Below are 12,801 nucleotides of genomic sequence, written 5' to 3' on the forward strand. Positions count from 1 at the left end.
AAAAATATGAAAATTTTAAAATCTTATGAAGATTTTAGAATTAATAGAAGGATTTTATAGAATAGATGTTATAGAAAATTATATTTTTGAAATTTATTTATTGATTTATTTATTGATTTATTTCTATTTAGAATTTAAAATTTAAAATTAAATATTTTTTTTAACCACTGTAAACATACGTTAAATAAATGCTTCTTGACCTTTTGTCTTATGAAGAAAGATTGATTATTTAAATTATAAATTGAACATACGAACTTTTACATTCCAATCTGTGAAATTCTAATAGCTACGGAAAATTTAATTGCATAATGTATTTAAATTTTATTCGAGAAAGTTTTAACGAAGAAACAATTACTATGATTTTATATATATATATATGTAAATCTCAAATATGTGTATATAAAAAATAAAATAATTATCTTTATATAAAAGTAATATACGATTGAAATTTCATATCTATTTTATTATCTACGATTATAATATTTTTGTTCACATCTTAATTTTTAAAAAAGTAATTTTTTTTTAAATATTTTTAAAATAAATTTTTTATTAATTATAGCTATTCTATATTTATTAATATTTGATTATTCATTGTTAATCATGATTATTATTAATTATTGATATTTTTTATTTTTTCTATTATTATCTTCTATTTTGTAATTTTTTATTTAATTTTAATAGATATAAGTATTGAAATAATACAATTTAGATTTCTTTTAATAAAGATTTTCATCAGAAATTTTTATTTTCTAATAAACTACTATTATATATTTATAATTTTATATTTATTTCATATTTAGCATATTAAAAGATATTAAATACATGCAATTCTTACAAAAAACGTTCTTATATTTAACTTTTAATTTTTTTTATTACTATTATAAATTATTATTAAGTTTTTAATAACAAACAATTTAAGAAAAATCTGTGCTTATATTAAAAAATTTATTTGTTTAATAAGATTTGGAAATTTGAGAATGTATTTCATCACAGCAACAAACATTAATTAACAATTATTTTAAAATTGATAATTAACAATTATTTTAATATTTTAAAATAATATATTTAAATATTATCTTTTTACAAAAAAATATTTTTTGAAAAATTTATTATCATTATAAAAAAACTTGAAATATCGATTTTTAATTTATTTTTACATATTGCTTTCAAAAACAATTTTAGATATTTAACATTTTTTTATTTACGTTGAAAACGTTCCTTTCCACGTATAAATCCAATCTTGTTTCAGGTTAGAATCTGTTAATCAGGATGGTTTCTGGAGAAAGTGAAAGACTATGTAGCATCCTTCACCTTCACCTATTGTCCTTTATATTCGCCTTGGTCTCACTTTGTATGTTCGAGATATAGATAAATCGAATCGTGATTTTCAACAATCTTCTTGACTTTGATTAATTTTCTCGGCGAATCTTCTTTCAATGATTCATATTTCGTACAAGAGATGTTTTATAAGTTAATATATGTTGCAATATAGAATATGAATACAACATAAAATTTCTAATAATAAATTTTTGATGGAAATTTTTACTTTGTATAAATTTTGCCATTAAATTAGATAAAAAGAAAAAAATATTTTGATCTTTTCGTAAATCTATAATTAATAGAAACGAAGTATCTAAAAAGAATATTATCATTCAAAAATTTGTCATATTTTTGCACATTATAAGAATTTTTTGTAAATATTGTGATAATAATAAATATTCATTGAATACTTCGACTAAAGACTAATTAATATAATGTTTATTACATTATTAAAATTTGTTTATGAAGAAAATTAAAATAAATATATTAAAATAAAAAAATATATTAAATATATTAAATATATTAAATATGATTAAAAATAAATATAAATTTCAACAAGAATTTTTCAATTTATATTCATCTAAAATTTTGTTTTCATCTTTATTTCATTTAACTGTGTCTAGAAATTCAGAACTTCATCTATTGTCTATATACTGTATGCACACTAAATATACATTGTTACGAATACACATGTTTATTTGTAATTACATTCTCTAGGTAGAATTTTATGATCAATATTAAAAATTTTTTATAAAAAAATTAAATTCGATATTTGATATATCTATAGGAAAAATTTTTATTGCTTAAAAAAAGAATGATGTCCTTAACAAACATATTTTAAAATTACTGAAATCGATGAGAAGATTCTTTACGAAAAATTACCATATATAAAATGATGCAATATATTTTTTGTATCAATTTCTTATTTATCATTTTTTGCAAACAAATTTAAATCATTTTCCTTTCGTATGTTCGTAATACTTTTTATACGTTTGCAATGACACCATTCTGTTATACTTTGTAAACGATAACATGTTTGTAATAATTAGAATAATAAAAAAATGCATAGTCTAGTTTTTAGTCATTTCCGACACGCTCTAAATAATTTATCCCGGAAAATAAAAAATATCATGCAAGCGAGAAATAGTGAATAACGTTTACATAGATGATTAACAAGAGAAAATTTCTTTCACGCTTTTTACAAGGTCATGCTACTGTTGTTTATTGAACTATAATTGCATGAAAAACTGTAAATAAATAATCATATTATTAAATGATTAAGTTTTTTAAGTGGAATTTTATTATTATACGATATTAAAATATTGTTCAGTTTTTCTAATGTTATATTTGTGTAAAGTTTCTTTATTTAATTTTCTTAATTCTTGTAATGTATTTTTATTTTATAATTTAAAAATCAATATTAATTATAAGAAATAATTTTTTATTTTTTATTTTATTATTATTTTTAAAAATAGAAATATAAGAAATAAAAAAAGGATATGTATAAATAAATAAAAACAATTAAATAAATAACAGAAAGATTTTAAAAACAGTAGATATTTAAAGAATAAGAAATTTAAAAATTGTTTGCGTAAAGACGAATGCAACGAAAAGAAATAGAGCAGAAACATTACAATTGTTGTTCAAAGGAAACAGTTAAGCAAAAGTTAAACCGAAAGTAAAAACAAAAATGTTTACCTAAATGGTTTATTGATTTCCGGTTTAAAATAAAAATTTAAATAAAATGTTAGTAAAATAATTTAAAGTTTTTTATTTTTATTTCATAAAGAGAAATTGATATGATTGCAAAATAAATTAATTTCATCCACTTTAAAACTTTTAATTTTTAATTAATGTAAAAAAAGAAAGAAAATTTTTTAAATTATATATTATATATTAAAAATTAATTATGAATATATAATAAAAATTAATTATGAATAATTGCTTTATAACATAGTTAAAAAATTCTTAAATATAAGAATTATATTATTTTAATTTTTAAAAATATTTTAATTTTATTGTAATAATTGTAATAATTTTTCTATGCGATATATGAAATTTAATTAATTTTCAATATATACATATATATAAAAGAAATAAACTAAAATTTTAGTTCAAAGATTTTAATCTTAATATTTTTATTTTAATTTTATAAAAATAAATAATATTAACACAATTTTTTATGAAATATTAAAGTATTTTTAAATTTAAATATTGAGAAATAGAAATTTAGAATATAGAAATTTTCAATTTTCAATTATTAAAAAGAAACAATTGCAATATTTTTATGATATATAGTTTTATAATGTGTTGAAATATTTTCAAATATAGGAACTATTGTATATTTACAATATAAGAAAAAAAATCTAAAACAATTTATAGATTTCTAGCTTTCTATTAACAAAAAAAGATTATTTATTATAGACAACAAATTATTTTTCTTATATACTATCATTTTCAAATACAAATTTTGTTAAATATATTCCCTATTTTTCTTTGTCATTCCGTCAAGGAACACTTTCACGAGCTTGCCGATAAAGTTTAGAACATGCCATTTGCAGACGTTTCTCTCGTGCGTGACATCCAACAAACACCGATTCTATTTCCAAATAGTTTCTCTCACGGATGTTTTTTATAGGTCGTTCGTGAATATCTGTGAAATCGAGAGTTACTTTTTTATCGTTAGATTCTTCTATGTAAGCCTCGAAGAAGAAAAACCGGAAATTGTTCCAATAGGACGTCTCCGATGCTTCCGTTTTTATGCACGTAATGGTCTATGCATCGAACGGTTTTTTTCTTTCGACGTCAGTGAAAAAATTTTTCAATTTCTTGAAATTCAATTTTGAAGAGAAATTTAAATTATTTTTCTTTTTTATTTTTTTAATTATTTTTTAATATTTCTTAAATATAGAATAAAGGATAGATATAATTGTATAGAAAAAAATTTATTAACCGTTTGAATTATATTGTCATAATTTAAATAAATTTTTCCTTACAGCATTCTGAATTTAAATCATGATTCATAAGTTGCTCATTTTTATTAATGAATTTTATTTATTTTACATTACCATATTTTACAGAAGTTTTCTTAATTAAGTAAAACAATTTAAATTTAGTTATTTAATGGAAAAAAATATATTAATTTTTTTAATTTTCTTACTACAAAAAAGGATTGTAACTAAAAGAGATTGATTATCTATTTTGTGATATACGTACAATATTTATTCTGTTGAAATTATCAATATCAATAATATAAAAATAATTATATATTAAAATTTAACTTATTAGTGATTAAATGAGAAATGTGTTTATCATTTTCTTATTTCGTTTTATAAATAAAAATTTTGTACTGTTAATATGAATATTTTAATATGAAATTTATATATTAGATATAGTTATGATGAATATTATTTTTGTTTATTAGATAGTTTCTATTAGATGTTTATTTCTAATTCGAGTTGCTAATTCAATTAGAAATTATATAGTTGATTTATATTTTCTGCTTCGTTTTTATTATTTCTTTTTGTTTTTTATTTGTTTTTTCGAAAATGAAAAAGAGATGAAATTTCTTAATATAAAAAAAGCATGATGAAAATGAATCATAAAACTTAACATATAAATTAATATATTGTATTAAATATAATTAGTTTTATTAAATTAAAAATTTTACAAATTTATTATTCAAAAATTTATTAATATAACCAATATTTATTATATTTTATAAATTTATTTTAATTTTAGTTTTAAGAATAATAATATATAATATCATGATTATTATAAAAAATTATATATAATTATTACAATTGCAAAAAAACATTTCATAAATATTAGAATCATTTTTTAAAAATGTGATCATGATTATGATCAACTTTTAAAAAAATATATCTGAATAATAAAAATTTAAAATTATAAAAATTATAATCAATAATTTACTTTAGTTTGAAACATCTATAAATGAACTCTAATGAAACTAATAGCAATGATATCAAAAGCAGTTTTCCTTTTCTAAAAAGGAAATAGAATCATTTCAAATCTAGATAAATGATAGATAAGTGAAATTTAAGCATAAAAGTATTTTAAAAATTTTAAATGATATTCATTAAATATAAATAATTAATATTTAATAATTAATATAATTTGTTTAAATTTTTATAGTTTTTTATAGTTAATAAGTGATAATTAAACAAAATATAATAGCAATATTAAATATTTATGAGAATATGTAAATATAAATATGTAAATATAAAATTTAATCTATTATATATTTTTTTATAATAATATTTAATTTAATTTAATCAATTACAATAAGAAATGTAATTAAATTTAGAAATATAATAACATTTTATAAATAGTACATAATCAATGTAAAACAAAACAATTTAAAAATACCCATATAGATATATAATTTGCATATACTATTCATATTTAAAAATACATTAATTAATATTTAATAAAAGATGATTAATTAGTATTTTTCTAAAAAATTTATAATTATTTATCCATTTATTAATCCATTTTTTTAATTTTTAATGTAAAAAAATACATATTTTTGACTTAAATTAAATTAATTGATGAATATTATTTATATAGCATATTTGTGAAAAAACATTTTTAAGAATAAAAATTGTTATACAGATATAATATGTTTTTTATAAAAATAAAAATCATGAAATAAGTAATATATGAAAGTAGAATCAAGATATTCACCCACTAACAGAGTGACTTCTGACCCCCCTTCACTCACAAACTTCTATCTTCCTATCTTCATCTTCTGTAATATCAGTTTCCTGTATCCTCTTTGGAGCATCTTTTTCTAATTGCTAGATTTCTCCTGAGCATAGGAGAAACCTTATATCAAGAACTCGACAATATCTGTATGTAAATTTTTATTAAATTTGATTTAATAAGTTTATAATTTTAATTTTAACTAAATAGGATATTTTATAAAATTCATGAGAAAACAATTAATAAAAATTTCATAATATTCTTGAAAAATATTAATTTATCATAAAATTAGAATATTATTCAAAGTTTTATTATTTTATAATTATAAAAATTCATAAAAATTAATAGCTAAATATTTATAATAAAAAAATAGTTTAATATTTTTTACTATTTTAAAAATAAAATAAATTTAATAAATTATAAAAATAATATATCTGTAATCTTGAAAAATTTATAAAAAAATGGAAAAATTTTTAATTTTTTAAAACAAAAAAGTAAGAATTATTATATTATATTATTATAATATAATAATATTATTATATTATAAAATTTACTTTAATATTATTCTATTTAATTTGATTATTCTCATTATAACATTTATTCTATACCTTTTCTGTTTTCATTTAATTATGTTTACAGAATTGAACTCAAACATTTTTATTTTCAAAAAGCCAACATTACATAATTAAAAATACAATTTGTTAAAAATTTAATAAATTCTATGAGCGAAAATACAAAATAAAAATCATGCAACAGAATAATTTCACGAAATATTATTTCCAGCGACTTATTGAATTTGATGACAAAGAGAAATCTTGAGTTGAATCATTTTAAAATAAACTGGTGAAATGTAAACAATATGAGTATGCAACTACTAATAATATTTCGCTTCGAATTTTAAAATTTATTATTTAAAGAAGAATTTTGTCAAATTAATTACAATTTTTGATAATATGATATTCAGTATGTATATATTGTAGATATTATATTACATATTTATTTAAAATAAATTTATTTATAATATTTCTTCATCATAGTTAATTTCTTTAATTAAATAATACGCTGATATTATCAATAATAATATTGATATTTTAATCGTTTTTATATCATGGATTATTAAAATCATTTTTCAATTTTATTATACGTTAAACAATTTTATTTATCCGGTTACATACTAAAAATACAAAAAAATCTATAGAAAAATTGTTAATATTGCATGTATCTTTGTTATCTAAATATCTTTTAATATTATTTGTATTTCTCCAGATATTTAAGCGTTTCTAATTAAATCAAACATATTATCATTATTTTGAATATTAAATATTATATTTTTATTTATTGTTATGAAATAATAAATTTATAATCTTAATAATAATAAAATAATAAAATATATTAATAAATTAAAACTTCTCCAACTAAAATAACATTTTAATAAAACTTTTATATTCTATAATAATATTATCAAAAATGAGAAAAGTCACTATATTTATCATATAAGTCAGTATATTTATTATTATCATTCGAAACGTATTCCATAGAAGTGAATTTGATGTACGAAAAAAAAACTAAAATTAATAAAAATTCAATAAATATAGAACTTGTTAACTGTGTCCCGAAAGCATTGAAAAAAATAAAAATAACGTCGAGTGAAATCGAAAATATGTGAAAAAGGATCGCAACGCAAGCAAAGGAGCTTTAACAGAGCGAATAAAATTAAACAGAGTCGTAACTATTTCTTTTTCGTGGATTTTACCGACTAAACCAGTGAAATTTGCTGCGATTGTCCGGGAGATAGCAAAAAAAGACTCGCAAAAATTTTTACTTACTATGGCCTGATTACGTCAGGTATGAGAATGACCGAAGTAATTTCATCAAATCTGCATATTTATTGCAAATAGCTTTCACACTGTGCATACACCGTATATACACGGATACCTCGTTTGTAACAGGCGGAGAGATCTGGAAACAGATTTTAATTGCACGTTGGAACGCACTACGTGGAAATTTCTTTGTCAGGCGATGCTCGATAGTTAGATCGTGTTGCATGTGAAACGATCGAAGCCGCGAAAAAAAAGTCTTTCGAAATTTGATAGCTGGATGCGATAGCGTTTATTACGGATGAGAGGTTCGTAAAATTTATTTAAGGAAATTGTAGATAATGTTAAACTTAAATAAAGAATATATTATACTTTCAAATATTGAAGTATGTTATTAAATTCGTGAAGATTTGAAAATATGAAATAAAGAAATTTCGTGAAATTTCATAAAGTTAAAATACAAAAAAAAATAATTTATAAATATAAATCTGATCCATGATTTTTTAAATCTATTTTCTATACTTAATTTTTTGAAAAAGAAAAAAATTACATGTTACATTTTTTTTTATCAAATAATAGATTTTATATTATAATATGAATTATTCGATCTAAATTCTCATCACTACGATATAAAAATTGATGCAACATTAAATTTTTGAGAAAAAAGAAAAAAAGAAAAATAGTAACACTATCTTATTTCTATGTTATGAAATTTTTCGAATAAAATTATTGAAAAAAAAAATATTCATACTTTAAATATATCTTTAAATATATATATCATTAAATAAAAGTTATATTAATAAAAGATTAAAATGAGATTTCAATAGATTTTATTTTTAAAATATTTAAAAAGTTTTTGCATGTACAAATTATAGACTGATAACACAATTGTTATTCGACTTAACACAATTATTGAATGAAATTCTAATTAATATAATTAGAACTTTCTTCAACTTAGAAATGTTGAAGAAAGAATTATGCATTATTATATAATGCAAATGTTGTTGAAATGAAGTGTAAATTTGAATAAGAAATTTTAGTTTCAAAAATTATATAATATTAATTATTATTCTATATATATATATATATATATATATATATATATATATATGTTATAATATAATATGAATAAGTTATTATATTAAGATAATATAATGATGATTTAATGTTTATTGAATATATCATAAAACAAAATTATTCATACCTTTAAAATTAAAAAATTTATAATTATAAATATTGCAATAAATATTAACCTTTAAAAAGCTTGTTAATTTTTAAATCTTTAAATTTTAATTATTTTCAATATACAGAAACAATTATATTTTTATTATATTACATAATATATAAGCATACTGCTAACATATTATATTATACTTACATATATATATATATATATATATATATATATATATATATGTATATATGTATATATATATGTATATATATATGTATATATATATATATATATATATATATATATGTATATATATATATATATATATATATATATATATATATATGTATATATGTATATATATATGTATATATATATGTATATATATATATATATATATATATATATATATATAAACAATTATGCTTCCATCAATAATACTATTTCGATTAATAAAAAATATAAAATTACTTTTTCATTATATTACAAGATAAGAAAATAACTCTCAACATTTCTTAATAGAAATACACAATCGACGATATAAATCATTTTCCTGAACGATTGCACATTCCAAGAAAATATTCTTAGTTTAGTCGCACGTTGCGAGAAATACCGAGATATCTGAATTCATATTCGCACGATAATTTCTGCTACAATGATATTCAAATCATTAAGAAAGTCAATCCTTTCATGAGCGATCTCGACGATTTCTGAACTAAGATACAACGTGTATTTGGAAATCTTGATTGTTCGATTCTCGAAAAAATTCTCTTGTATATTGTATTTAATTTATGAATATTTTACAGAATAGTGGAAAAGGAACATCGATCTCTTTAATATCATGGAGAATTTTGATCGATCGATTCACATGATTTTTAGGTAAATATTTTAAGAAATATACATTTTACAAAACGACATGAAAAATTTTTAATAAAATCTAAATCTCAGAGATTTTTAATTTTTAATGGAACTTTGTATTTATATTTTTTAAATAGTTATTAATATTTTAAATCTTGTTATATTAAATAATGAAAATATAATATTTTGTCAAAAAAAGTTATTAAAATATTGATTGGCATTGATTAGAAAAAAAAAAATATAACAAAAAAAATAGATAACAATAAAAAAATAGATATGACAAAAAATAAATATATAAATAAGAAAAATAATAAGTGCATTATAAGATATTTTTTCTTAAAATGTTAAATATTTAAAATCATTAATATGATTTGTTAATTCAATAAGTATTATTTTCTTTTATAGTTGAAAAGTATTTTTAGTAGTATAATATTTTTCTACTTTAATTTTTTATTTAAGTGATTATAAACAATAAAATATTAAAAGATATAAAAATATTGAAATAAAAATTAGATCTTTTATAAAAACTAGTAAATCTGTGACAAATAATTAAAAAAAAAAAAACATTTTTTTTTTTGTGAAAATTAAATTTCTATTCTGATTTTTTTTTATAGTTCCTAAAGACTTAACAAATAATAAAAACATTATAATTTTTATTCAAACTATTTTTTTATATTTTTTATATTTATATATTTATATTTTTTATGTTTTTTTTTATAACTTATAAATATTTAAATAGAAGAAATAAAAGGGTATAATAAAAAAGCAATACAAATACATTTTAAATCGATAATCTAATGGATAATTGTATAAAATTTGATCAAAATAGACATACATCAATTATTAATATATTTTCTTGATAATAATAAAAATTTTTTATGAAAAAATAATTATTTATAATGTATTATCATAAAAATATCAATATTACTTTTGCATAAAAAAATTTACATAAATAAGAAAAAATAAGAATGAATTTCATATATCATATAGATAATTCATTTGTAAATGAATTCTATCAAATGAAAATTCTATCAACATTTTCATATTCTATTTGCGTTAATATAAAAATGATATGTAAATCTCATTAGTATAATATCATGTTATATTGTGTAGTAAATATTAATATTATGAATGTGAATGCATTTTCTTAAACAAATTTTTAACCTCTTAACTTTTTCTTTAATTTGTAATTGAACATATTTTGTTTTCTTTAAATCATACACATGTTTCTCCATTATTGTACCTTATCATAATATATTTTAATTTTGTTACATTTTAAAAATAATTAGACAGAGCAATAAAATAATTTTAGAAATACAATTATATAAGATTAAAATTATATAATATAATTCATTAGTAAATTATCGATTTAATATTTATAATTCAAAAATTCTCTAACTATTTAAATTAATTTTAATATCAATTCTTCTTTAAATTGTTTAATTTAATATAACATTATATATAATATCATAAATAGATGAAAAATCAACAATTTCAATAATCGAATATTCAAGAAATTCACATCTATTATCGACAAGAAAAATAATTAAGTTTCTTTTCAAAAAGATACTAAATGATTCCAAAAAAAAAAAAGAAGAAGAAGAAGAATATATTAAACAAAATATTTTTCTTACTTGTTGGAAATGACTCAAATCAGATCCTAACAAAATTGCCGGATCAGCTTCAGCAATCACGAAATCTTCTATTTTCAGGATCGCAACGATCCACAGAAAGCACAGAACGTTCCTCATCACGTCAACGATCTTTCTTTTTCTTCGATTATCGATTATTATTCGCACTTGAATTTCCTCTTTTTTTCTTTTTACGAAACTTCACCACCGGAACATCGATACACTACGCTCTTTTCTTCTCTCTTCTTTGATAAGTATTTCAAACTTATTTGATAGAACTAATCAGTCCACTGCTTTCTCTTTTTAAACTTCCTTCAAATAAATCCTATATTCTTCACTTTTCGTATGTATACAACAAATTTATTAACTTACAAACGAAATGTAACAAAGAGAGAGAAAGAGAGAAAGAGAAAAAAAACGAATCTAAAATTATTTTATGAGAAGAAAACAAACGAAAGCATATTTCGAAGGGGAAAATAATATTCCCAAGACTGTTTTAACAAGAAGAAAGAATTAGTCGCGTCTTCTCTTCGTGTTTCTCGTGTTGCTTGAAGAAGCGAAAATAAGAGACAATGGCGAAAACGCGTCAGACCTAGTTGGTTGATAAGTTCACACGTTGACGAGGACGAGTTCAGGACTGTTGGAGATCTGAAAACGTCTGAGAGTTTTACTTCACTCCGAGGAAGAGTTCTTTCTGCACAGATCAGGTGGGAGACGAACAGGTAGGACGGTGAACGTCGGTTCCGAACGAGAAACTATTTCTTTCTTCTTTTTCCGCCTTCTTCATGTGGAGCGGCTTCATGTATTCATTTTGCATTTTGTTTAGGATTTTTGCCAACAATCGATAGAAACTCGTACTGAAAGTATATTGATTTAGGAATTATTCATAGCGAGGATCAAAGAAAATTTGTTCGACAAAGAAAAAAGAAGGAAGTTTGATCATGAATTTTGTTATTTTTAGTAAAAGTATAAGATGTAATGTTTTGATATAACATAAGTAGAATTGTCAATAAATTTGTCGAAACTTGTGTCGAATTAGTTTGAAAATTATTCATAATGAGAATCAAAGAAAATTTAGTTTTCTATAAAAAAAAAAAAGGAAAAATCATAATAATAATTACATAGTAGTAATTACATAACATAGTAATAATTAAAATTATAAAAGATTATGAAACATAAGAAGTTAAAAAAATTACATACAATATAATTATACAAATAAATATACAGTATTTTTGATAAATGCGATAATGTAAAAGAATATCGATAGAAAATATTA

At 19.1% G+C, this 12,801-nt stretch overlaps 1 protein-coding gene across 1 annotated transcript in view; it reads right to left on the reverse strand.

The window, feature by feature from the left end:
• The window catches only part of LOC412222, a 36,187-nt gene extending 23,995 nt beyond the window's left edge, over window positions 1–12,192 (reverse strand). Inside the window, exon 1 of the mRNA XM_026443777.1 lies at window positions 11,529–12,192. Coding sequence (XP_026299562.1) covers window positions 11,529–11,645 — 117 coding nt within the window. The 5' untranslated portion in view covers window positions 11,646–12,192. The remainder of the gene's footprint in view (window positions 1–11,528) is intronic.
• Between the last annotated feature and the right edge of the window lie 609 nt (window positions 12,193–12,801).

This window comes from Apis mellifera, linkage group LG11 (assembly GCF_003254395.2).
Source record: "Apis mellifera strain DH4 linkage group LG11, Amel_HAv3.1, whole genome shotgun sequence".
NCBI classification, from domain to species: Eukaryota; Metazoa; Arthropoda; class Insecta; order Hymenoptera; family Apidae; genus Apis; species Apis mellifera.